Here is a 27,374-nt window from a genome sequence, read left to right as displayed (position 1 = left end):
AATATTCCTACCTGAACCCATTTTTGGACATGGTCAGTTATAAGTTGCTTTTTCTCAAGTTTGAAGAGCATGTGACGTTAAAGTTGTAACTAATTTCATCCAAGGGAAATTAGTGAAGCACTCTAAAAGTGTTTTTACATTTGGATATTCTTTTTACTTTTATTCTTCCAGATGTTCTTGATAATGGTTTTGTCTCTTCTCTTACCCTACCTTGCCTATTTTGTGAGGAAATTGAGTTCTTCATAGTAGTAATTTTTTCCCTTTGTAATGGTATATTACCTATTTATTCTCTGAAAGTTTTATAATTTTTTCATAATGATTTTATATATTTCTTAACTTTATTTTCAGAACTTTTTATATGTAGTTTTATTGTGAATTGTTTTTTTCCCCCCATTATATTTTAACTAATTATTGCTGGTTCATAGGAGTGCTCTTGATTTCTTGAATGTTGAATTTTAAAAAGAGTCACTCTATTGAAATATATTCTTACTCCTAATACATTTTATTATTTTATCTTGGACTTTTCAAGTAGACAAGCATATTACCTGTAAAAAAATGAAAAAAACATTTTTCTTTTCACTGTTTTTACTTTTTATATATATTTTTCTTATTGCATAGACTAGAACATTCACAACAAGGTAAAATAGTGCTAATATTACCACTTTAATGGTAATTAAGTAGTAAATATTTGATCTTGCCTGTCAACTTCAGTTGATAATAAATGAACACCTGAACTTTGAGTTGAGAACAATTCTGATAACATAATCTATACTTTGTAGGAAAGATTGCTGTGGTTGATTAGTAGCAGATGATTTGTGGTGTAAGGTGAGTCTTAGTAGGAAGAGAATGTTAGGAACCAAGTATTAACTATCCTTCTTTAATACTAGAGGCCTGGTGCACGAATTTGTGCACGGATGGGGTCCCTCCGCCTGGCTGGAGATCGGGGCCAATTGGGGCCATCTTGCCCAGTCTGATCAGGGCTGCCCAGCTCGGGAGGGACCGCGGGAGGTTGGTCGGCCAAGGAGGGACTGTGGGGAGCTCCAGGGAGTGTCCGGCCCTCTTGCCCAGTCCCCGATCAGCCAGACCGCAGCAGCAAGCTAACCTACTGGTTGGAGCGTCTGCCCCCTGGTGGTCAGTGTGCATCATAGCGACTGGTTGAGCAGTCAACCAAATAGTCGACCAGTTGGACACTTAGCATATTATTCTTTTATTATATAGGATTTCCTTGTTAATTTGACTAGTAATTTGGGAGAAATATTCTTTAGCATGTTGAATAATTACACTTATTTCTATGTATTTGTGAAACTATCAAGTGAAAAAGCCCTTATACAATAACTTGTGAAAACCACACATGGTCAAATGACATGATTATTAAGAAAAGCTGGAAAAAAACATGACTTTGGAGTATATTACTAAATTAAAAATGACCTTGTATTAAAATGTGCAGATACAACTGCTATTGTCATTTAGCATCATTTCTCATAGATTTCTGTAGTATGTTAATAAATGTTATCCTTCAAAAGGGTTCTGTGGTCAAATATGTTTGGGAAATTTTGTGTGAAACAAAGCAGTACCGTGGTCAGGTATATTTGGGAAATGCTGGGTGAAACAAAGTAGTACAGGTTTCTTTAGTTTGACTTCTTAGTGTTTAATTAATTAACAACCATTATAAATTACTAAAAGAGATATTTGTATTTCCTACATTAATTTGATGACAGAACTTTTCTCAGAACATCTTGCAGGTTTGCATAACAAATGCTGAGAAATGCAAAGTATAGCATATGGTTAATAAAAAAGATTGAGAGATTATGCAGTATAACACATCCTCAAATGACTTTATTTCATTCAAGATCATTTCCTTATAACATTCAGATAGCCATAAGAACTTAACTTGTTTATACATCAACCTGCCTATGGTAAAATTGGTCTTGTTATACATCATTTTACTTAACCTTTTGCACTCGGATGTCGAGTGTGACTCTACACGGATAGCATTAGAATAAAGGAATCGAGAAAAAAGCAAGCGAGTGCAAAGGGTTAAAGTCGCAGAACCTATCAACGATGTTAAGTGAAGACTTAGTATAAAATATGCTACGGCGTATGGGTATCCCAGGATGTTGATTGTTCAGGTTAGTGTTGATTTGGAGTTTTGCATAGTTCTCAAGAGATGTTAGTAAGTTCTCAGCTGTTGTTTATTGAGAGCACGTATTGGCTACATTTATTGCTATAAATATATATGGTCCTCTATTTTGTAACATAAAAGTGATTAAAAAAAAATAAGGTGTTTTGTGTGTGTTTTTTAATAGTTAATGCATGTATTTATCTCTTCAATTTTAGTTTGTGGGTTTTGGCCTGAGAACTTCTTTTGTTTATTCTAAACTAGAGTCCCAGTTCATGAAAATTCATGCACTGGAGGGGGGGGTGGTCCCTCAGCCCGGCCTGCCCTCTCTTACAGTCCAGGAGCCCTTGGGGGCAGGATGCAACCCGGTGATCAGGGGAAGGCGACGCCCCATCACACCTCTGCTGCTGCCACTGCTGGCAGCGCAAGCCTCGACCGGTCCTAGTTACCTGCGCCTCGGGCCGGCCCTGGACGGCTAGGGGGCTGAGGGGACGGGGCGCCGCCATCTTGTTTTAGTGGGCGCCGCCATCTTTGAGGGCATGGCAGTTAATTAGCATGTTCCCTCCTTATTGGCTGTGAGTGCCTCCATCTTTGCGATAGCGTGAGGGTCAATGAGCATATTCCCTCTTTATTAGATAGGATTTTACTTTATTCGATAGTATTTATGCTTTTGTAAATTTGAGTACTCTGGGTTGAAAATTATAGCTTTTGGGGGAGTTGGGAGGGTTACTAAAAAAATGCTAGAAGAATATGATGGTAATGTGATTTTTCTCTTTTTGCTTTTTCAGTTTGAGCAGAAAACTGGTGCAGTTTTTGATGAAATTGTAGAGAACTGTAAGTACCATTTTAGAAAAAAACCAATTGTACTTATATAGATAATAACAGATAATATATAAGCCCTAGATAGAACATGTATCTATAACTGATTTATCTAAATCAGTTTGATTTATTTGAGATCTCCTCACACTTTCTTAGTATTTTCAGCAAGTTAATTTGAATTGTAAACCTTAATTTTTAAAGTTGACATATAGCCACACTTTGTGTATGTGTGAAGTATATAAAAGTTTATGTACCTCTTAGTAAAGGTTTCTACTTTGTTTACTGGGTATCTTAATTTTCTCTTTATATATTTTTTCCATGGTACATGATTTTCTTCAAAAAAATCTGTTTCTTATGATTATAAAAGTAATACATTCAATTTTACAATACAAAAATGAATGTAGCTGAAAACACAAGCCTTTGTTTTTACCATTCTCCAAAGATAACCAGTTTTAAAAGTTTAATATATATCTTTCCCAATATTTTTTCTGTGAATGTATGTGTTTCTATATATGGTAGGTGTGGTTTATGTATATATGCAGGGAATTATATGAATTTTTCTTATTTTTTAACTCAACTGCCTAGATATCTTTCTATGTCAGTGGGTTGGATCTACCTACTGCATCCTTTCTAACAGCTACTCAGTATTTTTTTTGTATGGCTATACTATAATTTAATTACTGTCCTCTTTTATACATGTGTACATTATTTTTAATATTTCTCTATTACAAGTAATAATGCAGTATGTATCCCTACACACATCTTTGTGTACTTGTTGAAGTACTTGATGAATCATTATAGGATATAATCATTATACTGTCCTCTTTTATACATGTGTACATTATTTTTAATATTTCTCTATTACAAATAATATGCAGTATGTATCCCTATACACTTCTTTGTGTACTTGTTTAAGTACTTGATGAATCATTATAGGATAATCATTATAGGATATTCATGAATCATTATAGGATATTCACTTGTTTATGAAGGGTAAATTTTGTCACCTATAATTCCTAAGTCAGGAAATGTGTATTTCTTTTATTTTTTTTATAAGTTTATTTAATCCAGTAAGATTTGTGAGTACGATCTTTCTCTTTGAAATTAGGTAATATTGGGTGATAACAGTTTTTATACTACATATTGAGAGGTAACTAGCTCTCCTGATCTTTAGTAGATTTAGTTGTCTTTTTCTTGCATGCAAGAAAGTAAATTAGGCTTCAGCTAGCTTATCCAGAAGAAACTTCAGAAGTGTATTGGAGTACTTCACAGAATTTAGGGAGGGTAGAGAACAAATTTCCTCCAGGGAACTCAGTGAGACCATGTGCCTGCTCCATCTGTGCTGCCAAAAAGCAGTTATGTTCCAGTGACTTATTTCTCCCCATGCCCATTTTAAATTTCAAGTTCCTAGGAAAAAAATTATGATTGTGCCAGCTTAGATTTGATGTTTATCTTTGACCCAATCATTTATGGTCAGGAAAAGTAAGGTTACAAAGTAAAACATGGCTGTTAGGAGGTATCTCTCAGTCTCTACTACTCACTTTCATCAAATAATTTTTGATTACCTTCCTCTGGACATGCCTTTGCTCAAGTCTAAATACTGGTAGTGATAGAAACTAATCAAATAGGTTTTTAATGAAGGTTTGAATCGGGTGCTTTGTTTGTTAAAGATGTTGAATAACAACTATCTTAAAGTGGTAGCAGGAATCTTATTGTATTAACCAAGCTCCTATACTTGGGTCCTTATACCAAGTATTTGGAGTTTATGTTTCTGATGGCTGGTGCTTTTCTATTCTAACTCCACTTTAAGGGTGGAGGTTTATAAGCAAGGAACTTGATACCAAATGTTGAGTGCAAATGGTGTAGTGAAGATTGCCCTATATCTCCTCCTTTCTGGTAGATTATCATTAAGGGGCTGTTAAAGGCTCTGGAGGCAGAGAAGTGAGTAGCTTGGAAGGGGAAAGTGGTCTCTCTTCATGAAGGGGATTCAAGAACATAGCTACCTATCCATTAGATATAAAGGCAGACTGCTACATAGATGGTGTTTAGGAAGCATCTAATTCCAAAGATGGTCATTCAAGGTATACTATTTTGTCTTGGGGCACATATCCAGAAAAAAGGATATTCACTGTTTCTCAGACTTCCCCCAAGTGGGTCACAGGCCCCGCCACCACCCTAGAGCGACAGCCCACCAAATCGCAGCTGAAGTTGCCCAGACCCTGGAACGGTCACTGTGGGCGCCGGGAAATAACGTCATGTAGTAATGCCTGGCTTCGGTTCCTTAGTGACGACTAGCCTTCTTGCAGTTTCTTCAGCCCAGGAACACAACTTGCTTTATAGCCAGGTGCAAACATTTCACACTTTAACCAAATGTTTGTGAAGCATTTTCCCGTGCCTCATCCCATTTGATCCTCACAGAAGTCCTGGAGTAAGTAGATAGGAGACTCGGTGGAATCCTATTTTCTTTTCATTAGCTGGAAAAACGGAGATTTAGAAAGCTTAGAAACTTGTCCCGACTGAAAAGAAGAAAGAAATGGTGGACCTTGAAAATGACTACATGTTTTCTCACTGTGCAGAATATAGTCAAACACTGCTGCAGTTAAATATTTTACCCTTTGTTCTCCCTGCGTGATCTACAATAATAATCTGCTTCGTGTTGATATTTACTGCTGTGTTGCTGACAATACATGAAAGACAAGTTGGGGTGCTTCCCTGGGTTGGAAAAAGTTTAGCTAAATCAGAAAGCAGGTTTAATTAAGCAAGTTTATTCTATATCTATAAAAGGCTAAGTTGGCTTGCACATGCGCGATACATATAAAGCTCTCGTTGGTGCCAATCATATGCGTGTGTTTCGATCTGTCATTGTCGATTGTGAATTTGGTTGACACTTCTATTATAGAGAAAGGGTGAATAGCGATATTAAAATATTTCTTCTAATTAATTTCCTTTCAATGTGTATGAATTCGTGCACTGGGTCACTAGTTAAGAATAATACCATACCTACCATGTATTCATTGGCCAAGATCACCAGGACATGGGGCTTCAGATATTTGTTTTATAGGTCAAATTCAGCCATTCGAGGGCATAGCCCTTTTGAAAAGTTCAGCAAAATATAGTATCTGCTAATTGTTGGTACGCATAAACTGATAGAGCTTAACAACATCAGTGAGGAATTTGGGAAATTTGGTTTAAACATGAAGAAGCTGCATTGATCTACATTCAAAGATGTAGTGTTTTCAGTGAAAGAGATTTAAAAGAAAAAAGGCTTCAACATTTCATGCAAGTCAAAGAGAAAGTAGGGTTTTTCAACTTCTAGTTCATCATCTCTCAGGAGAATTTGTGCTGTCGATTTTATAAGGTACATGGTGATACATGGTGAGACAGGTCGGAAGCGAGGAGGTGCCCGGAGGAGGTGGGACCATCCCAGGCCAGGGAGGGCAGGGGTGAGAGCCCATATCGCCCCCATCACCAGTTCTTCGCCACCCACACTCACACTCTGAGTGCCCCGCGGCTCACCTGCCAGGGGAAGGAGCACAGTGCAGCAGGCAGGAGGCTTCCACGCTCTCCTCTGGCGCCATGACGGGGCGGAGCTGCCGCTTTGCTCTGGAGACAGGGCGGAAGCGGGGAGGCGCCCAGAGAAGGTGGGACCAGCCCAAGGCGACTGGAGGGACTGAGGTCCGGGCTTGAAGCGGCCAGAGAAGGCCAGAGGGTTTGAGGGTTCGGCCAGGTGCGCTGGAGCTCTGCGTGTACAGGTTCGGGTGTTAAGGCAGGGCTGCAGGTGGGTGGGCGGCGCCGCGCGATAATGCGTGCTGGGCTCCTAGTTTGAATATAAGGTGATTCCACATATAGGGTGCTCACCCATTTTCCAATGAAAAGATCTAAAAGCTAAAATTGTTGCCTTCTAGAATACTTGTTCTCTTAGGTATAGGGATAGAGGCAGATTTCTACTGATCATTTGTTAATTTAATTATATACATGATTAAACCTAATTATATTAACTCATTAACTTAGGAAATACTGCTTTTCTTCCAACTATTTTATGAAAGAATTTTAAGTACCTAAGGGCATATTTTAGAAATTTGATCTTGTCATCACTATTGTCACTTTTTAGATCAATTAACATAGTTTTCTAGAGCCTACTGTCTGAATTATTTAAGATGAAACAAAGTTTGAATTTGCATTATGATTACTGGTATGTTCTGCTTAACTAATAACCACCTGAAACCTAGTGGTGTAAAAAACAATAATTTTGTTTGTTTGTTTGTTAATCCTTACTCGAGGATTTTTTTCCACATTGATTTTTAGAGAGAGTGGAAAGGAGGGAAGGAGGTGAGAGAGACACATCGATTGGTTACCTCCTACAGGCACCCTGACTAGGGCTTGGGATCAAACCTGCAACTCAGGTACATGTCTTGACCAGGAATCGAACCCAGGACCCTTCGATGTGTGGGTTGATGCTGTAATCACTAAGCAATACCAGGCAGGGCACAACAACAATTTGACTATGCTCTTGGATTCTGTGACTCATATATTTAGAAAGGGTATGTTGGAGATACCTTTTTTTTTGCCTCACAGTGTTTTGGGTCTTTCCAGAAAAGATTTGAAAAGTTCAATGGCTTGGTGTTGGAATAATCTGGAAGTTCATTCACTCATGTCTAGCCTGGCTTAGGAGACAAGGTCTTCCTATTGCCTTCCCTTCCTTATAGCATAGCGAACTCAAGAGTAGCCAGACTTTTTTTTTTTAATATTGGCTCAGGACTCCAAAAGCAAAAGATTAATTTGGTGAATAAGGTAGAAGCTGCATCTTTTCTGACCTAGCTAGCTTTAGAAGCCACTCAGCATCACTTCCACTACATTCTTTTGGCTACAAACAAGTCCAAGCCTGCCCAGTTTCAGGAGAAGATACAGACTTCACTTCTTTATAGGAGAAGGATCAAGGTCACATAGTAGAAAAGCATGTAGATGAGAGGTACTGGTGCAACCATATTTGGAAAATGCAATCAGCTATGACAGCATAAATCCTGTCATAGGATATTTTATTCTAAACCAGAAGATGGTTTAAAAGAAAATATAGTTGTATCTTCACAACATTAATGGCTGCCTGTAATCATAAACACAGCTGCATGAATCTGACATGTATAATTTTTTAAAGAGTAACTTTTATATTTTTCTTGTGGCTTAGCCTTTCCTCCCCATATCATTGTCTCTGTCTATCCCCCCTCAAAATCCATATCAATAGCTTTGTAGTTAGTCTTTCATGTTTTTCTCTAATGCTCATAAAACGATTATATACATTAGGATTTTGAGGGTCTTTACTTTATATTTGTTTAACAAATGGGATTATCATATAAATAAATTTCTCTGCCTCTCTTCTGTCATTTAAGAGTTCGTAATATTCCTCTACCTCAGCAAGGACAGCTCCAACTCTTTTTAAAAAATATATATATTTTATTGATTTTTTTACAGGGAAGGAGGGAGAGAGAGAGTTAGAAACATTGATGAGACAGAAACATCGATCAGCTGCCTCCTGCACACCCCCTACTGGGGATGTGCCCGCAACCAAGGTATATGCTCTTGACTGGAATCGAACCTGGGACCCTTCAGTCCGCAAGCCGGTGCTCTATCCTGTGCCGTGCCAGCACAGCCAAGGGTTTGGCGAGCCTGAGGGAGGGCGGTGAAGGATGTAGAAAAGACAAAGAGAATAAGCTGTATCTAGGTGGATCTTCCTGTGCTTGGCTGAGGCCACAGAGAAAGATCTAGAAGGCAAGCTGATGCTTTATAGTCAGAGGTAAACAAGGTAGTGGCCAACATAGTTACATGTTCTTTTGAGTTTCACTTGTTTTGACAGCACTTGCTGCACCTCCCACAGCCCATTAGCTACCCAGGAAAGATCTAGGGAGTGTCATAAGGTCAAGCTTAATTATGCTAAGAGGGCTGTGCTGTCTAAGCTGGGACTTGTTTGTGGCTTTGCCAACAGGTTAGTCTGAGACTTAACCTTATAGCCGTTCCCTACATCTCACCCTTTTTTAATTTTAATTTAATTTTATTATTTTTTTTAAATTTATTTTTTTTTTATTTCTTTATTGATTAAGGTGTCACATATTTGTCCTCATCCCCCCATTCCCATCCCCCACCCCACCCCCCTGTTGTCCTAAACCATTGGTTAGGCTTGTATGCATGCACACAGTCCTTTGGTTGATCTCTCCCCCCCTACCCCCATCCTCCCCTACCCTCCCTCTGAGGCCCGACAGTCGGATCGATGCCTCCTTGTTTCTGGGTCTGTTCTTGTTCATCAGTCTATGTTGTTCATCATTTCCCCTAGATGAGTGAGATCATGTGTTACTAGAAATATACTTATAAGAACCGAATGTGAGACGAGCAATAATAGTTATGCTGACAGGCAAATGAATCAATCTGTAGTAAGTTTCTTTCTGGACCAACAGTTCTTTTGAGACCCAATTTCAATGTCCACCAGTTCCTTATGTGTACATGTTGGCATTGACTTTTCAGCTCTGGATGGTGGACAAATGGTGGTAATGCAGGTCCGACTCCCTCTGGTTTGGTCTCGCCCGGACGCAGGGGCGCGGCTTCACCCGGACTCAGGGGCGCGGCTTCACCTGGACTCAGGGACACACGTCCTCACCCGGACCTGGGACCCAGCATCACCCGGGGCACGTGGCCTCACCCAGACCCAGGTGCGCACGGCCTCACCCGGTCCCGGGATCCAGCCTCACCCGGACCCAGGGGCGCATGGCCTCTCCTGGACCCAGGGGCGCGGCCTCATCCGGACCCAGGACCCAGCCTCACCCAGATCCAGGGGTGCACGGCCTCACCCGGACCCGGGATCCAGCTTCACCCGGACCCAGGGCCCAGCCTCACCCAGATCCAGGGGTGCACGGCCTCACCCGGACCCGGGATCCAGCTTCACCCAGACCCAGGGGCGCGCGGCCTCGCCCAGACCCGAGACCCAGCCTCACCCGGACCCAGGGCCCAGCCTCACCCAGATCCATGGGCGCACGGCCTCACCCGGACCCGGGATCCAGCTTCACCCGGACCCAGGGCCCAGCCTCACCCAGATCCATGGGCGCACGGCCTCACCCAGACCCGGGATCCAGCTTCACCCAGACCCAGGGGCTCGTGGCCTCACCCGGATCCAGGGGCGCACGGCCCCACCCGGACCCGGGATCCAGCTTCACCCGGACCCAGGGGCACGCGGCCTCGCCCGGACCCGGGGGCGTGCGGCCTCGCCCGGACCCAGGGGCGCGCGGCCTCACCCGGACCCGGGACCCAGCGGGGCTTCGTCTTCTTGATCCCAATTCCTGTCGGTCAATTCCCTCTCAACAATTCCTTCGGCCATTTTCTCAAAGCTCCGGGGCGGCTGCCGTGTAACTCGCTGGGCAGCGGGCTCGGCGAAGCTCCGGTGCACGGCGGCGGGCTGGTCCAAGGTCATTGCGGCGGCACTCGGGCCTGCAGTGGCTACCAGTCGCCGGGCGAGTGCACCCGGATCCGGGACCCAGCGGGGCCCCGTCTTCCCAATCCCAACTCCCATCGGTCAATTCCTTCTCAGCAATTCCCCCGGCCATTGCTCTGGACGGTGTCCGCTCTGCCCTCCAGCTGTAGTTTCAAAATTGTTGTGGTAGGCAACAATCAGGCATCCGCCCCACGCCGCCATCTTGGTCCTCCAGAAGACTCCCAAGCAACCCTATAAATGTGGCTCTTAACACTGTGTCGTCCATTAGTTTACTTTCCTTCATCCCTTCTATTCGTGACCTGCTTCGGTGTCTCCACCTTTTGGCTGCCTCCCTATGTTGATGGAGTGGCTTTGTGTGGTCAGTGACCTATAGGGGCCGGTAGCTCAGCTTCCCCAATCTCTCTAGGTGGTCGCTCTTGGTACCCCTCTTTGTGGGCTGATTGCAAAGTCTTGGTGTTGTTAAGCCTTGATTGCTGTTGGTACACTGGGAGGATTTGGCCTCCAGTCCAATTGGCTGTGAGGATCAACTGTGTCTACACCGGGAGACTGCCTTATTCAACTAGACTTGCAAAATTGTAAAAGCCTCTGTGCTCAGCTTGGATGAGGCGGAGTTTCAGGGTGGAGTCTACAGCCTTGGCTTCCCGTCAGCCCCGCCCGATGAGGTTCCTGGGTCTCAGTGTCCCTCTGTACTCCCTGCAAACACCTCTGAGAGAAAAGCGCCCTGGAGCTTCGCCCGCCGCCAAACAGTCTAGTCTCTCCCCCAATGAATCTGGACTCCCAGATTCTCGCCCGGAACTGGGTTTCAGTGTAGTCGGAACTGGGGCTCAGTGCAGTCTGGTGCCTTTGTCTCCTTCCCACCAGGGCAATTCAGCGGCACAGTCAACAGACCATCCTCTGCGCGCATTCCTGTGCGCGCCTCCGGTGCTCTGCCTTTCGCCGCTCCCCTGCGTCTCCGCCTCACAGCCCAGGTTCCCCCAGCATGAGCCTGGCTTCTCAGGGTCTCACCCGGAACCGGGGCCCAGCGCAGCCGGAACTGGGGTTCAGCACGGTCCGGAGCCCCTGTCTCCTCCCCGCCAGGGCAATTCAGCGGCACAGGCAACAGTCCGTCCTCTGCGCGCATTCCCGTGCGCGCCTCCAGAGCTCTGCCTTTCGCCGCTCCTCTGTGCCTCCGCCCCATAGCCCAGATTCCCCCAGCGTGCGTCTGCCTTCCCAGGGTCTCGCCCGGAACTGGGGTTCAGTGCAGTCGGAGCTGGGGTTCAGTGCAATCTGGAGCTTTTATCTCCTTCCTGCTAGAGAACGCCGGCCAGGCTGTCAGCCGCCCCGTCCTCTGCGGCTCCGTCCTCCCCGCACGCGCGCGTGCTCGTGTCTCCACCCGTGTCTCCATACCTCAGGCTCCTACGGCTCCTCTGATTTTCCCTGTGGTTTTCTCTTTCCTTCTAGTTGTGGGCATTTCAGTCAGCCAGCTTTCCTGTGGTTCTGGATGATGCCCGTTCTGACTTTTAGTTGTATTTTTGAAATTGTTGTGCCAGGCTGTAGGTTAGGTGTTCAACCTATGCCGCCATCTTGGTTTCCCCTGTTTTATTCTTTCAGAATCCCTTTTTTTTATTTTGAAGCTAGTATAATGGAAGTAAAACTTAAACATTAAGGAGAAAGCTCTGACTATTAAAATAATAACAAAACAATGCCAATGCAAAACCCAAACTACAGACATGTTAACATTTTAAAACTTGAACATCAAGAACACAACTCTGGCTATTAAAACAATAACGAAACAATGCCAATGCAAAACCCAGACATGGCTATTAACAAAACAGTGCCAATGCAACACAGCAATAAGAGAGAAATCAAACTACAGTAACATTTTTCTACTAAAGTTTCTTTTGCTGATTTACTCAGAGTCCTTGGACTTGGCTGTGCAGGACTTTATAGAAGACTGGCAACTAACCAATGCTAGCATAGCCTGAAACATGATTGAGGGAGTAGCTTCTACTCCTTGCTTTTCTACCATCTGCTGGGCCTCAGTTGGCCTCACTCCCTTGCGTAGCCTTCGTTTCTAATTTTTCCGCTTTGCTGTCATCGGGGAAACTCTCAGTCTTTTGAATGAAGGGACAAGGAGCTTCTCTGGGTCCATTGTGGTGACGCACGTAACACTCTGGCACCCAAATTGGCTACCCTTCTCCTTCTGGAAAGATACAAAACACAACCTCTTTCCCACATCATTACTGAATCTGGTAAAACTCTTGTCTGGTTTTTGCATCCTTCCACCAGGCTAACCCGGCAGAGGCTATTGTATAGGAGGTCCGATGCCTTTTGGCCTCTGTACAAATACCTGCATTGTAATTCAAAAAATGTAACACATAACATCCTTCTCCCCCTTTTTTTGTTTTTCATTACTGGATCTGGCTTGCCTGGCCTCATGCAGAGTCCGCTGGAGTAGAGACAAAGGCATCATTCTTATTTCTGCTTGTTTAGGGGGTAAGAGAAGCTTCTGAGCAAAAGTAAGCTCTCCAAATGTTTGCATCAGACCCCCCTCATCCCAAACCCGCTGGCGCTGTTCCCTTGCTTCCTCCAATCCTCACTCCTATTTGGGAGAAAGCGCATCGTCCAGGGGGCTCTCTCCCACAGGAGCTGTAGCCCCAAGGACTGGAGGAGGCAGCGGAAGCGCTGATGGTACAGGCGGAGTCGGAAGCCTCTGGTAGCCTTCCCCCATCTGTCTTGATTCCCCTGCCACATTCATCCACTCCCTTTCTGGAATGGGCTCTAAGCAGTCCCGAATCAGGGACCACAGACCGAAAGCAGAGGCAGGCATTTCCTCTGGACCTTCAGCTATATAATGATCTCTAAGCTGTTTTTCTACCTTCTCCCATGCCTCTATATTTACCTCTCCTTCCTCAGAAAACCATGGGCAGGTTTTACTCACAAAATCCAACAAATCAGAAAACTGTTCATACCTCACAGAACAGCCCCATGCTTGGAGCATAGCCTTAAGCATGGATACATATAAATTCTTTCCCTGCGATCCTGAATTTCCCATGTTTTACACCTAGTTATTACTAAACTTCGCTCCTTACTTTCCTTTTTGCTTTCTGCACGTGCTTCACTGGAGCGTCCTTTCACCTGACAACTGCAGTTCCCCCGAACTCAGGCCCTGTGTTGGGTGCCACATGTGCCGGGCCAGCACAGCCAAGGGTTCGGTGAGCCTGAGGGGCCGCGGTGAAGGATGTAGAAAAGACAGACAAAGAGAATAAGCTGGGACTTGTTTGTGGCTTTGCCAACAGGTCAGTCCTAGGCTTAACCCTATAGTTGCTCCCTACATTATCCACTAAGCCAAACCGGCTAGGGCAGCTCCAACTCTTACAGTGTACCATTCCATGATTGAGATATATAGTAAGTCACTTTTGCCTTGTTTTTAGGCATCCATGTTTTAGGGTTTTTTTCATTTTTTATTTGCCATGATAAACAATGATACATTAACATTTCTTATTCTACGTCTATATATTAGTGGTTTTATGTCTGTGGATAGATTTTAAAAAGTGGAAATTGTGGAGTAAAGGGTATGTATAATTTTAATGTCTTGCTAGTCTACTTTTCAAAAAATCTTTAATGCTTCCCATTCCCACCAGAAATGCATAAGGGCAGCTATACTCAGTGTATATTGTAGCTCTTCATGTTTGGCAATCTGATGGGTGTGAATATCAGTGTTAACTTTTAGTTTGCACTTTGTTGAGTTTCTATTGAATTTGAACTTAAATAGCTTCTTAAAATGTATTTGTTATTTTATTTATTTATTTTATTTAAAAAAATGAAATATATTGGGTTGACACTGCTTAACAAAGTTATACAGGTTTCAGGTTCACAATTCTATAAAACATCATTTGTACACTGTATTGTATGTTCACCACCTCAAGTCAAGTCTTTATCCATCTCCACTTATCTCCCTTATACCCTTACCCATCTCACCCCAAGCCCCCTCCCCCAAGCAATCACCACACTGTTGTCTTTATCTATGAGCTCTTCCCCCACTCGCCTACCCCTTTTGCTCTGAATTTAGGCAACTTTTAATAAGTTTAACATTTGTACTGGCTTCTGTACTGTGTAGTTATAAATATTTGTTAAATAAATAATCGGCCTGGCTGGTGCTGCTTAGTGGTTGAGCATTGACCCAGGCACCAAGTGGTCACTGGTTTGATTCCCAGTCAGGGCACATGTCGGGGTTGTGGACTCGATCCTCAGTAGAGGCTCTGCAGGGGGCAGCCAGTTGATGATTCTCTCTTATCATTGATGTTTCTATCTCTTTCTCCCTCTCTCTACTTCTCTCTGAAATAAATAAAAACACATAAAATACTTTTAAAATATCCTTTTCCCAATTATTAAAGTATTTTTTAATGCCAAGTTGTAGCCTTCTTTTATATTGCAATAAGAGTTGTTAAGGTGAGTCACAGTAAGCATGGTAAAGGATAATTCTGAAACGAGATTCAGGTATACATTTTAAAAGATAGACAATCACTTGGTCATTCAGAAAATTTAACTTTTAGAATGCATCATCTAAAGTTCTTTTGATAATATAGTGTAGGGGGGTTTGATTCTCTTGCTTTATTTTCTTTTCTTGGTGTCAACTTTTCTGAAACATGTTTTTTAACATAAACGTGATATTTTAACATCAGGGTTTTCAGTCTTGGTTAAAAAAATTTTCCTTATACCTTGATTATGTGCTATTCTGGAGTTTCTTGGAATATTAGAAAGCTGTTTTCATAAAGTGGTAAATAAACACAAAATATCAAAACATGTGACATATTTAAAAAATGGCAACAAAAAAACCTTAGATTCACCACCCAGCTTTAAAAAAATGTACATTATCATCATGCCTTTGATGGCAGTTCCTCAGTCCAATTTTGTTTTCCTCTCTAAATAGCCATTATCCTGAACTTCGCTTATTTTTTGCTTTTCTTTATAGGTTTTACCACATTAACATTATTAATCAATATATAGCTTAGTTTTGCTTGTTTATGAAATTTATATGTATATTTCTTTATTTTTAAATATATTTTTATTTCAGAAAGGAAGGGAGAGGGAGAGAGAGAGAGAGAGAGAGAGAGAGAGAGAGAGAGAGACACATCAGTGATGAGAGAATCATTGATCAGCTCTCTCTTGGACGCCCCTCTTGTACGTTTTGAAGTGCGGTTCAGAAAGTGTGTGGGCCCTGACCAGGAATCCACACATGATCTCCTGGTTCATAGGTCAATGCTCAACCACTGAGCCATGCTGTCTGGGCTGCATATAAGAATTTTATTTTAACTATTTTGAGGAATGTGAGGAACTGCCATAATGTTTCAATAGTGGTTGCATCATTTTACATCACACCAGCAGTGCACAAGGATTCCAATTTCTCCACATCCTTGCTAACTTGTTACTTTGTGTTTTTGATAATAGTCATTTTAATGGGTGTGAGGTGATATCTCATTGTAGTTTTGATTTCCTTTTTTCTAATGATTACTGATGTTGAGCATCTTTTCACATTTGCATATCTTTAGAGGAATGTATATTCAAGTCCTTTGTCCATTTTTGAATTGTGTTATTTGTTTTTTTGTTGTTGTTGATTTGTAGTTCTTTATATATTCTGGATAGTAACCCCTTATGTGATAATGTGATTTGCAAATATTTTCTCCATTTTTGTAGGTTGCCTTTTCATGATGTTGGTGATTTCTTTTGATGTGCAGAAGTTTAAAAAATGTGATATAGTCCCATTTGTTTATTTTTGCTTTTGTTGCCTGTGTGTGTGTGTTTTTTTTTTAATCCTCATCCAAGGATATGTTTATTGATTTTAAAGACAAAGGAAGGGAGGGAGAGTGAGAGAGAAAAACAAACATTGATTGGTTGCCTTCCATATGCGCCCCGACTGGGTTTTGAATCTGCAACCTTTTGGTGTATGGAACGACTCTTTAACCAACTGAGCCACCAGGCCAGGACTTGTTGCATGTGCTTTTGATGTTATATCCAAGAAATCATTGCCAAATCCAGTGTCATCAAACTTTTCCACTATATTTTCTTTTATGAGTTTTATAGTTTAGGTCTTATTTAAAAAACTAGAGGCCCAGTGCACGAAATTTGTGCACGGGGGCGGGGGGTTGTCCCTCAGCCCAGCCTGCACCCTCTCCAATCTGGGACATCCCTCTCACAATCCAGGACTGCTGGCTCCCAACTGCTCACCTGCCTGCCTTCCTGATTGCCCCTAACCACTTCTGCCTGCCAGCCTGATCACCCCCTCACCACTCCCCTGCCAGCCTGATTGATGCCTAACTGCTCACCTGCCAGCCTGTTTGCCCCTAACTGCCCTCCCCTATAGGCCTGGTCCCCCCCAACTGCTTTTCCTTGCAGGCCTGCCCCCTCCCCCCAATTGCCCTTCCCTGCAGGCCTGGTCGCCCCCAACTTCTCTCCTCTGCCGACTTGGTCACCCCTAACTGCCCTCCCCCGCAGGCTTGATCACCCCCAACTGCCCTCCTTTGCAGGCCTGGTTCCTCCCAACTGCCCTCCCCTGCTGGACTAATCGATCACAACTGCCCTCCCTTGCAGGCCTGGTCCCTCCCAACTGCCCTCCCCTGCTGGTCATCTTGTGGCGGCCATCTTGTGTCCACATGGGGGCAGGATCTTTGACCACATAGGGGCAGCCATCTTGTGTGTTGGAGTGATGGTCAATTTGCATATTACTCTTTTATTAGATAGGATATATCACCATTTAAAATTTTATTTTATTGTTTATATACTTTCTGATTACAAATCTTTCCTCTATGAACATTCTTGATTATGTTTTTTGATACATACAAGAAACTATCATGTATGTAATTTCATGTAAAATCTATAAGGTGGGTTTCTGTCAAAAATAAGTTTAAAGTCTGTTGCTTTAGGACAGTGATTGAAAACCTTTTCTGGCCAGGTAGTAATATTATTTTAGGCTTTATAGATCATACTGTCTCTGTTGGAACAACTCGACTCTGCTTTTGTAGTGTGAAAGCAGCAATAGACAATATAAAAATGAGGCTAAATTTTTAATTTAACAATTTTCATGTGTCAGGAAACATTTTCTTTTCATTTTTTTAATCTTTAAACTGAAAATTATTTGTTGCTTTTGGGTTATGAAAAAAACAGGTGGCTTCTAGATTTGGCATGCAGGGATAGTTTTATCTCTTCTTGCTGTGGTATACCAGGTGTACCAGTTAATAATGCGGATTTTGTAATCAAAGAAAACATGATAATTTCAAGAGAAACATCAAAAGTGCTTTATTCAAAGTAATGTCCATCGCTAGCTACACATTTCCCCCATCTTCCAGGTAATTTGTGGATACCGTCCCAATGGAACTTTTCTTGTTTTGAGGCAAACCATTCAGAGACCCAATTTTCCACTTCTTTGTAAGTTTTGAAGTGCTGCTCAGAAAGTGCATGTACCATCAATCAGAACAAATGGTAATCTGAAGGAACAAGGTCTGGTGAATACAGTGGGTGGGTTAATACCTCCCAGGCTTAAAAACGTGTCTTTAACTGGTTTTGAAGTGTGTGATGGTGCGTTAAAAACGTGTCTTTAACTGGTTTTGAAGTGTGTGATGGTGCATTATCATGAAGTAAAATTACTTTGCCGTGTCTTCTGGCCCATTCTGGTCATTTTACAATCACAGCGTGGTTCAAATTGATTGTTGTCGGTAGTGATCAGTATTAACAGTTTCACCTGGTTTTAGAAGCTCATAATACACCATACCTTCCAGATCCTACCAAATGAAGAGCTTTGTCTTCTTTCTGAAAAGATTTGGCCTTGCAGTCGATGTTGATGGTTGACCTGGATCAACCCATGATTTTGTGCCTTTGGGATTCTCAAAATAAATACACTTTTCATCGTCGGTCACAATTCGATGCAAAAAAGACTTTCTTTCGTGCCAATGAAGCAACATTTTACTGATGACTTTTTGGTTTTCCATTTGTCTTTCATTCAGTTGATGTGACACCCATTTTCCTTGCTTTAAAATCTTTCCCATTGCTTGTAAACGATCGGAAATTGTTTGCTGAGCAACGTTTAATCTTTCTGCAAGTTGTTTTTGAGTTTGACATGCATCTTCATCCAGTAATGCTTGTAATTGTTGGTCTTCAAACTTCTTCGGTTGACCTGGACGTTCTTTGTCTTTCACATTGAAATCATCACTTTTAAAGCGTTTAAACCAGCGTTCACAGGTATCTTGAGATGGAGCATGTTCACCATAAGCTTTCCAAAGTATACGATAACTTTCAGCAGCACTTTTCTTCAAAATAAAGTAATGAATTAAAACTTCCCGCAAATGCTTTTTTGGGGCACAAAATTCGACATTTTTAAGCGTAAAAATATCTATGATGTTAACACCTTCAGAAAATTTGATATATGAAGTTTTGAAGCTTGTTGTCAATTCTGTTCTCTTTATGGAGGAGGGCAACTTGAAGAAAACTTTCATTTGGACTCTGTATCAGTTAGGACTTGATTATAAGGAGGAATTTATTCTGGATCATACCCAGGGAATTATTTGAAAAACCAACCACATTGAAGGTTTCATCTGGGCTTCAAATAAAAGCAAGGCTGTTGTTGGTACCTCTATTTTTAATATTTGCTTCACTATATGTTTTTGTCAGTTCCAATTTGGCTGCTCATGGATCAATTAAATGTGGTTCAGGGTTAGGATTTGTAAGAATATGGTTGCTTCTTAGATACCTATGTGGTTTGAGTTAGTACACTGTCAACAGGAATTGGAGTATCTCTCTTTTCTATCTTGAGTAAACTGCTGGTTTGATGATACTGTTAATCAAGTGAAAGAAATACAAGAAGAATATGCTTGGAATGGGAGCAGGATGAGTTTGGTTTTAGAGGTACTAAATTGGAGTTCTTAAGGGTCCTAGAAGAATATAAATATCTGACTCTTGGGTCTAAGCTGAAGTGCTTAGGAAGTCAACTGCAAAAGCCATGCTATGGTGGTGAAAAAAGTAGTCCAAGAGTATAAAATGAGAAGAGAACTGGAATCTTAGAGGAAAGCTGATATTGAGTGCATAGAGGAAGAGAAGTATAGACCAGTTTAAAAGGGAGGAAGAAATAATAGTGTCAGAGAAACGGAAGGAATTTTATCCAGGAGGGATATGCCACATAAGGGGTAAGCCACATAAATCCTAATGGATTTGACCATTAGGAGATCATTGATGATCTCAGTGAGAGCATTTCCAATGCAAAATTGGGAACCAGATTGCTTTCATCTAAAGGATTAAGATGAAGTAGGAATAAACCACTGTAGACTTTTCCCTACAAGTTTGACTGTGAAAGAAAGGTGAATGAGAGCAAAGAAATACAAAGCTGGAAATTTTTTGTTGTTTTATTTTGGAATAAGAGAGACTTGAGCCTATAGTTTTAAACGGTAAACACTTTTAAAATTTATTCTAGCTTGGATACATTTTATTTTTATGTTTAAATATTTATTATTATATAAATATTAACTGCTGTGTTTATTAGAATTAGTGCAGAGAAATTGGGACTCTGAGACCAGAGACCTGGGTTCTAATATCAGGTCCCCAGAATAATCACTATACTAATTATAATTATCACTTTTATACTCTGTTAGTAGGTCCTTTATACACACTGCCATTAATCCCCACCATAAATTAATTTCGAAGGTCAGTATTACATCTCTCTATAGATAAAGAAGGCTGAAAGTTTAATTTTCAAGATAATATAGATTTTCAGTGATCATGCTATGATTCCAACACAGGTATGTCTGATTTTGAAGTTGGTACATTTATCTAACTCACATTGCCTTTCTTCCTAACTAACAATAGTTTTTCAAGTTTTAGGGCCCTGTTTCCTTATCTGTCAAATAGGGATAGTCATATCTGTCACTCCTGTCTTAAAGTGTTCATGGAATACTGTGATATTACCTATATTTTGTTTGGAAAGAAAAAATATTTGATTAAATATCAGACAGACCTTATAAATGTGGTCAACTTTAGCATTATCGTTTGTCTAAACAGTATTTTACTTTTTAAGGTGGTGGTATCATGGATACAGAAATGTCTGAAGATATAGACCACAACTTAACTCCTACCCTTGACAGCATGCCTTATGGAATGCCGAATCAAACAGGATCTGAAAATTCATTGCTGGATGAAGATGATTATTTTTTGAACTCTGGGGATCTTGCAGGAATTCCAGTCGTTGGTAGTGACAATGAGGATGAACAGGATTTTAGTTCAAAAGACAATCTTGTTTCTTCAGTTCATACTGATGATAGCTTGGAAATAGAGAGAAGAGTCACACAGCATGAATCAGACCATGAAAATGAAATACAGATTCAAAATAAATTTAAAAAAGACTTTCCTAAACAGTTTGATCAGGTTTCTGTCTTTAAATCAATACGGAAAGATTTTAGTCTAGTAAGAGAAAACAGCAAAGAGACATTTTCTGGAAAGGAGAAAAATAGAGACCTAACTTATGAACATGAAAAACAGTTGGACAAATCCCATAAAGAGGTGGATGCAAGGTTGAAAAGCAGTTTTTTTGATAAAGCAGGTAATAATTGTTGGAATAGAGCCATAAACCACAATAAATAACAACATACTTATAATAATATAGCTTTTATTACTTCTGATGCTAAGCGAAGTATGAACAGTTAAATTCATTGTAAGCTTGTCATTTTTTTTTATCCTTGTTCTTTGCAGAGTGACTGAATTTCTCCCCGTAACTTTTGGTAATGGTATAAATGGTTGAAAAATAGCTCTAAACCTCATTTCTCCCTCCCCTGGTTGCAATATTTTGATGAGAAGGCAAGATACTCGAATCACCTGTTCATTTTCTTTGGTTGAACATTGGAACCTGAAGTTGGATTTAACTTCTTTGTGCTGTAAGCACTAATTCAAACTGCTGTCCACCAAATTAGGGAGGGTTTTTCTTATTGATAACATTTCTATTTTATGTTTCAGAAGTTTCTTGCGGCTCTTCTTGAGCCTCTTTGCTCAGTGTATCCTATACTTTAACTCTAGTTCCATTCTTGAATACATCATATATTTCCCTCATGCATCCTTTTTCTGTTACTGTTCTATTTGCCTGCATGCCATTTTCTCTCTTTGTATATATGTCTGTAAAAGAACTTTTTATTCAACAATGCCTAACTCATAAACCTCTACTATTCTCTAGTCACCCCTAACCTTTCTGTATCAAGAATGAAATATTTCCTTACCTATATTTTCATAGCATTTTGTTCATGCTTCATTATTTATAGTCCTTATCACACAGTATTATAGTTTTGTATTTATTTTTGCCTTACATACTAGTGTAGGTGTTTATGGAGGGTCAGATTGTATCTTATTCATCTTTGTATTCTTGGTTATAGTGAAAATAGTAGTGTTTCAGTAAATATTCAGTAGATGTGAGGGAAAGAAAGGTATAATTTATCAACCTTAAATTTCTTCTGACAATGCTAGGAGAAATACGGTAGAAAGAACAAATCAGTATACATTTTCAGTATCCCCTGTAGGGATATTGAACATTATGAGGGTACTTATCCTCAAGTAACATAATGTCTGGTAGTAGAAGAGACAAGACAAGTATTAGAAGTATCAGTGACCAGTTGCATATCATAGATTTAATTTATAATTAAAGACAGTGGTGGAAGAGTTTGTCACAAGGCAGGCAGTACATGAAGATTTTCAAATTATTGAAATAGGGTTTCGGATATTCCTAGAGATGATTTTTAACTTATTGGCCAGGAAAGGTTGTATAGAGGAGAGGTGAATTTTGACCTGAGCTGAGTCTGGAAGACTGTATAAAGATTAGGATAGATAAAGGGGACTTAGTATGATATAAGCAGAAATGGGGAATAACAAACACAAGTAATTTTCAGAGCATAGTGAATAAAATAACCACTCTATTTAGATTTGAGCAAGGAAAAGTATAAGATGAGGCTAAAAGTTACATGGTGTCAGATTTTTTACTGTGAATGAAACTACCTTTTGGGTGTTTTTGGGGGATCCATCTCATGCTAATGAGCATCTTTGTTGGAAAAGAGAGGTGATTATCAAATGATAGCTTTTTAGGTTACTCTTTATAAGATTTGTTATTCATATACATGTGTTTGTTTTGTTTTGTTTTTCTTTCAATAGCTAATCAAGTTGAAGAAACATTACATACTCATTTACCACAAACCCCAGAAACAAACTTTAGGGTAAGTTTTCAGTGTGTATGTAGAATGCTGTAATTGTGGCAAGTCAAGTGTCAACGTTTTCTTTATGTTACTTTCTAAACTGTAACTATATGTAGTAGGTAGAGCGCTGATTTTTATTTTATTTGCTTTATTATTTTGGAAAGGACATCTTTGGAGATAAAGTCTCAGCTCTTAGATTATTTGTACTTGATATTTAGACATTTACTTTTAGGTGTAGGGATTCTAGTGAATGTCCATAGAATTCTTCATTTCCAATGAGTTTTTCTTTGGGTGTTGAACCTGAAGAGGAATAAGTCTAAAACCTGAATATTTATTAATCCTTTATATTGTGTTTTAGGATTCCAGCTATCCATTTGCCAATAAAGAACCCATTGGTTCGGAACTGGGGAATTCCTTTGCATCAAATATTAGAATTAAAGAAGAACCTTTGGATGATGAGTATGACAAAGCAATGGCACCACAGCAGGGACTACTAGACAAAATTAAAGACGAACCTGACAATGCTCAAGTAAACAGTTCACCTTTTTTTTCCCCTTCTTTTTGTTTTACACATGAATTATTCATTTTGAGAACAGATGTTCCTGATTAAAAAGTGAAGTAGTTTGTTGACAGGGTGAGAGGAGACTCTTAATGAAAGTTGAGACAATTTGAATTATCTTGTGAGAATAATGCTAAGGAACCAACAAGGAGTTATATGAAATGTTTCCTGAGTAGTAATTAGGCTTTTAATCCTGTTTGTTCCTAAATACCATTGTACTCTGACTTTTACAGTTTCAGTGCAGAATTAAGGAAAGTGTGAGTCTTCAAGGATTAGAGATTGATATAGAAGATAGAGCTGAAGGTTTATGGTAGTTTATTAGTTTATGGTTTGATTGAGCTTATATGTGGTAATAAGTCTGCATTTATTGTTAGTGGAGTACAGGCTATGTATAGATTTAAATGTTTTTCAGGAGGGAGTAATGGACAGGCTATCTTGGGAAGGATTAATTGATTGAAGAACCAGTTCATTGGATCAGTGGATAGAAGGTAAAGAAGGATAATAGGGGATACTAAATTTGAGAACTGTGAGTAATAAAGATAGGGATAGAGCTCTGCTATCGTGTATCTCTGGAGGTAAAAGTCATAGAGCTATCCTATAAGCCAGCGAAGTTATTCATGCAGTTAATGACATTACAGTGGTTAGGATGGAAGAAAGAAGTTATACCAGGCACCGTAATCATACTGGAATATGGGAAGGAGAACAAAGGATGAATACACAATAGTAGCAATTATTTGAGGGTTGTCTATGGTTTATACAGATCACATTAATTCAGAGGCTGAGAAGCAAAGATAGTGTGAATTAGATCTTTCTCTGAAATGACAGTTAATCTGGAGGGAAGCTTGCTTTTCCATATCTTCCTGTTATATTAGGGGGTTTGAGAATGTGAAACTTCTGTGTAAGAGATTTTTTCATTCAGATGTCTTTGAGCAAGGTTTCTCAACCTCAGCACTGTGACATTTTGGGCCAGATAATTCTTTGTTAGAGGGGCTGTCCTGTGCAGGATATTTAGCAGTATTTTTGGCCTACTAGATGGCTATAACAATGCTGCCCCCAGCCCAAGTGTTTCCAGATGTTACCAAATGTCCCCTGGGGGACAAAATTGTCTGTTATTCAGAACCACTGTTTTAGAGTAAGGAGCTAGAATAATAGATAATTTATAGATAATAGGTGATTTGTACGGTCAGATTGTTGCTCAGTTAAGCAAGAATTTCATGGTGCATAGTGGAAGGTAGCTATATAGTGATGATAAAGCTGTAGGAGTTGGATGGGTATGAGTGTAGTGGCTACAAAGAAGATGGTAGAGAAGGAACATGAAAATACTTGAATAGAAGGTAGATTGTGAAAGCATATTTAATAGAAGCAGGCAAAATGGAGATCTTGGATATCTGAATTAGGGATAAAAAAATGTCTTGACATCTAGGGAAAATTTATGTGGCAGTGTATGCCTCAGAAAATTACAACCGTGTATGTATATGGGGCACGTCTCTTGTCTCTTTACACACCCCAGTGTGGATATGGGAAATCCATAAGAAATCATGATGGTGGGTTACCAAAGGCATCCCATTCTTACTGTACATGATCCAATGACACTTTTCTTGGGACAAAAAGTCAATTATGGCAAAAACCAAATACATTGGGGAGGAGGGCATCAGGAAGAGTTATTTGTACTATTGTTCAGAAAATAATCAGAGGTTCTAGTAGCTGGAGAATTCTGTAAGACAAAGAAACATCTACATTTTTATATTCTATTTAGATTGTAAAGATGTGTTTTAAAATGCTGAATATGAAGTTTCATAATGATAATAGGGAAGAACTTCCTCAGAGGCTCACCACCTGATTGATTGGACTCTTGAGAACGAAGTAGGAATGTGTGTAGGTCCTAGGCATAAGGTTCTGAAGCATTCTTTACCCTGACCCTTCAATAAGGTATCCCAGTATGTGAGTGGGTAAAGCTACTTTTCTCTAAGAAGTTGTACCAATCCTATAGGAGCAGACCTTTGATATTCTTCCAGAAATCCCCCAGGGGACCTCATGTTAAATTGGTTCTTCCTTTTCTTTTTCCTCCTCTTTTCTTTCCTTCTACTTTCCCTCTGTTCCCTCTCCTCTGTTTTCCTCCCTCCTCTCCCTTCTTCATTGTTCTGTTCTTTCAGGTCTTTCTTCCCCGTGACCATTAGAAACCTGTATTTCTTGCTGTTCACTACTACTAATGCTTTATCACTTTAAAAAAATCTTTATTGTTGAAAGTATTATAGATGTCTCCTTTTTTCTTCTGTTGACCCGCTCTACCCAGCTTCTGCTCCCTCCCCAGGCCTTTCCTATACTATTGTTTGCCCTTGGGCTATGCATATCCTATATCTTATATAATAAAGAGCTAATATGCAAATGGTCATCGTGCTCTCTCGCCGGGGCCGGGGGACTTGAGGCTGGGCCGGGGAACCTGAGGCCGCGCCCCTGGCGTTGGGGTTGGGGGACCTGAGGCTGTGCCCCCTGCCCTGCAGGGCTTGACGGGGGTGGGGCCAGCCAGGTCTGGGTCTTGCGCGATTTCAAGGTGCGCAGGTGGGTGGAGACTTAACTCTGGGTCCCGCGGTACGCCCCAACTCTGACAGGAGGGAGATTTTCACATATATTTTACTAATTTTCTTTCATCTCTGACACTTCTATTATAGAGAAAAGGCAAATAGCAATATTAAAATATTTCCTCTAATTAATTCCCTTTTAATGTGCACAAATTTTGTGCACCGGGCCACTAGTATGCATATAAGTTCTTTGATTAACACTCCCTCCCCCTTCTGAAATACATCAGTCTGTTGCATGTTTCAATGTCTCTAGATCTATTTTGTTCATCAGTTTTTTTTGTTTTCATTAGATTCCACATAAAAGTGACATCATGTTATACTTGTCTTTTTCTGACTGGCTTATTTCACTTAGCATAATACTCTCCAGGTCTCTCCATACTGTCTCAAAGGGTAAGAGATCCTTCTTTTTGTATAGCTGCATAGTATTCCCTTCTGAAATATACCACAGTTTTTAAACCCGTCAATCTACTGATGGGCACTTGGGCTGTTGCTAGATCTTAGCTATTGCAAATAATGCTGCCATTGAACATAGGGGTGCAGGGTGCATATATTCTTTGATTGGTGTTTCAGGCTTCTTAGAAATATATTACTACAAGTAGGATCAGCTTTATCACTATTACTCATTTCCCATAGACTGGAAAAGGGAGTTCAAATGTATTATAACTAAAAGAGTACTATTAACCTGAGGTTCATAAAATGCTGATAGATTTTATTTTTGATCATTAATTACTAGTTACTAGTAGTAGCTTTTCTCATGATTTAATAAGATCATAGCTTTAGCTCATGGCACCTTGTCAAAACCTCCCTTGGCTTTTCTCTTCGCTTAACTTGTAGTTTTGCTTTCAGCTCACTCTATAATTTTCCTTGTCTGATTCATTTGGTTTTAACTTCTTTACTTTCCATGTAAATCACTAAAGTACTAAAATGTGTGTTTATGAATTTCACTGCTTCTATTTATTTGCTCTTGATTATTTCTTCTGTTACAATTTTCTGGATTTGTCAGTTATCATTCTGTTTCTGTTACTGGTATAACATCAGTTGGCCTCCCAGTTTCATTTCCATTCAAATCCCATTACATGTCATATTTCTTCATTCAAATCCCATTGCATGTCACTATAGTATTTTCTGTAGTATTTTTTACAGTTACAAGAAATTTTTATGTGTGCTGTGTTGTTTCATCTTATTTCAGAAGGCCAGAGTAGATGATACTAACTTTATTTGTAAATGAGGAAACAGGTTCTAGAGGATAAGTTAATTACAAGGAGCCAGTCTAGGGCCACAAGGTCTTACTTTCATTAGTCTACCAATCTTTTTGTAAATAAAAGTTGTTTAATTAAAAAAAAAATAGTCTACAGAAGGTTTTAAAATAGAAACTTTAAAGAGCCAGATAACTCCATTTTTCCATTTTGTTTTTGATAGGTTCTAAAAGTTGGAAAATCAGTAAATGTTACATTAAAATCAATTTTTTACCTTTTCTTTTTGCTCATAATAAAAGAGCTAATTTATAATGTTTCATTGAAATAAATGAATTAGAATGGGAAGGCAAATTATTTGTCACAATAATGAGTCACATAGTCTTGGAAGTCAGAATTCAGTAATTAAATTTTGGGGCCTTTTTTTAGTCATATCAATTAAC

General features: G+C 40.1%; 1 protein-coding gene across 9 annotated transcripts in view; it reads left to right on the top strand.

Moving 5' to 3' along the window:
* ZMYM4 (zinc finger MYM-type containing 4) overlaps positions 1-27,374 on the top strand; it is a 114,322-nt gene that overhangs the window by 30,815 nt on the left and 56,133 nt on the right. For 8 of the 9 annotated variants that reach the window (XM_079776333.1, XM_079776339.1, XM_079776340.1 and 5 more), the window contains 4 exons: positions 2,908-2,953; positions 20,449-20,970; positions 22,560-22,621; positions 22,959-23,129. In XM_079776333.1, coding sequence (XP_079632459.1) covers positions 2,908-2,953; positions 20,449-20,970; positions 22,560-22,621; positions 22,959-23,129 — 801 coding nt within the window. The other variant, XM_079776341.1, reaches the window with a different exon arrangement.

The sequence above is a fragment of the Cnephaeus nilssonii genome (genome assembly GCF_951640355.1).
Source record: "Cnephaeus nilssonii genome assembly, chromosome: 7".
Taxonomy (NCBI): Eukaryota; Metazoa; Chordata; class Mammalia; order Chiroptera; family Vespertilionidae; genus Cnephaeus; species Cnephaeus nilssonii.
The sequence above is the reverse complement of the archived record's forward strand: the minus strand, read 5'-3'. Positions and strand labels throughout refer to the sequence as shown.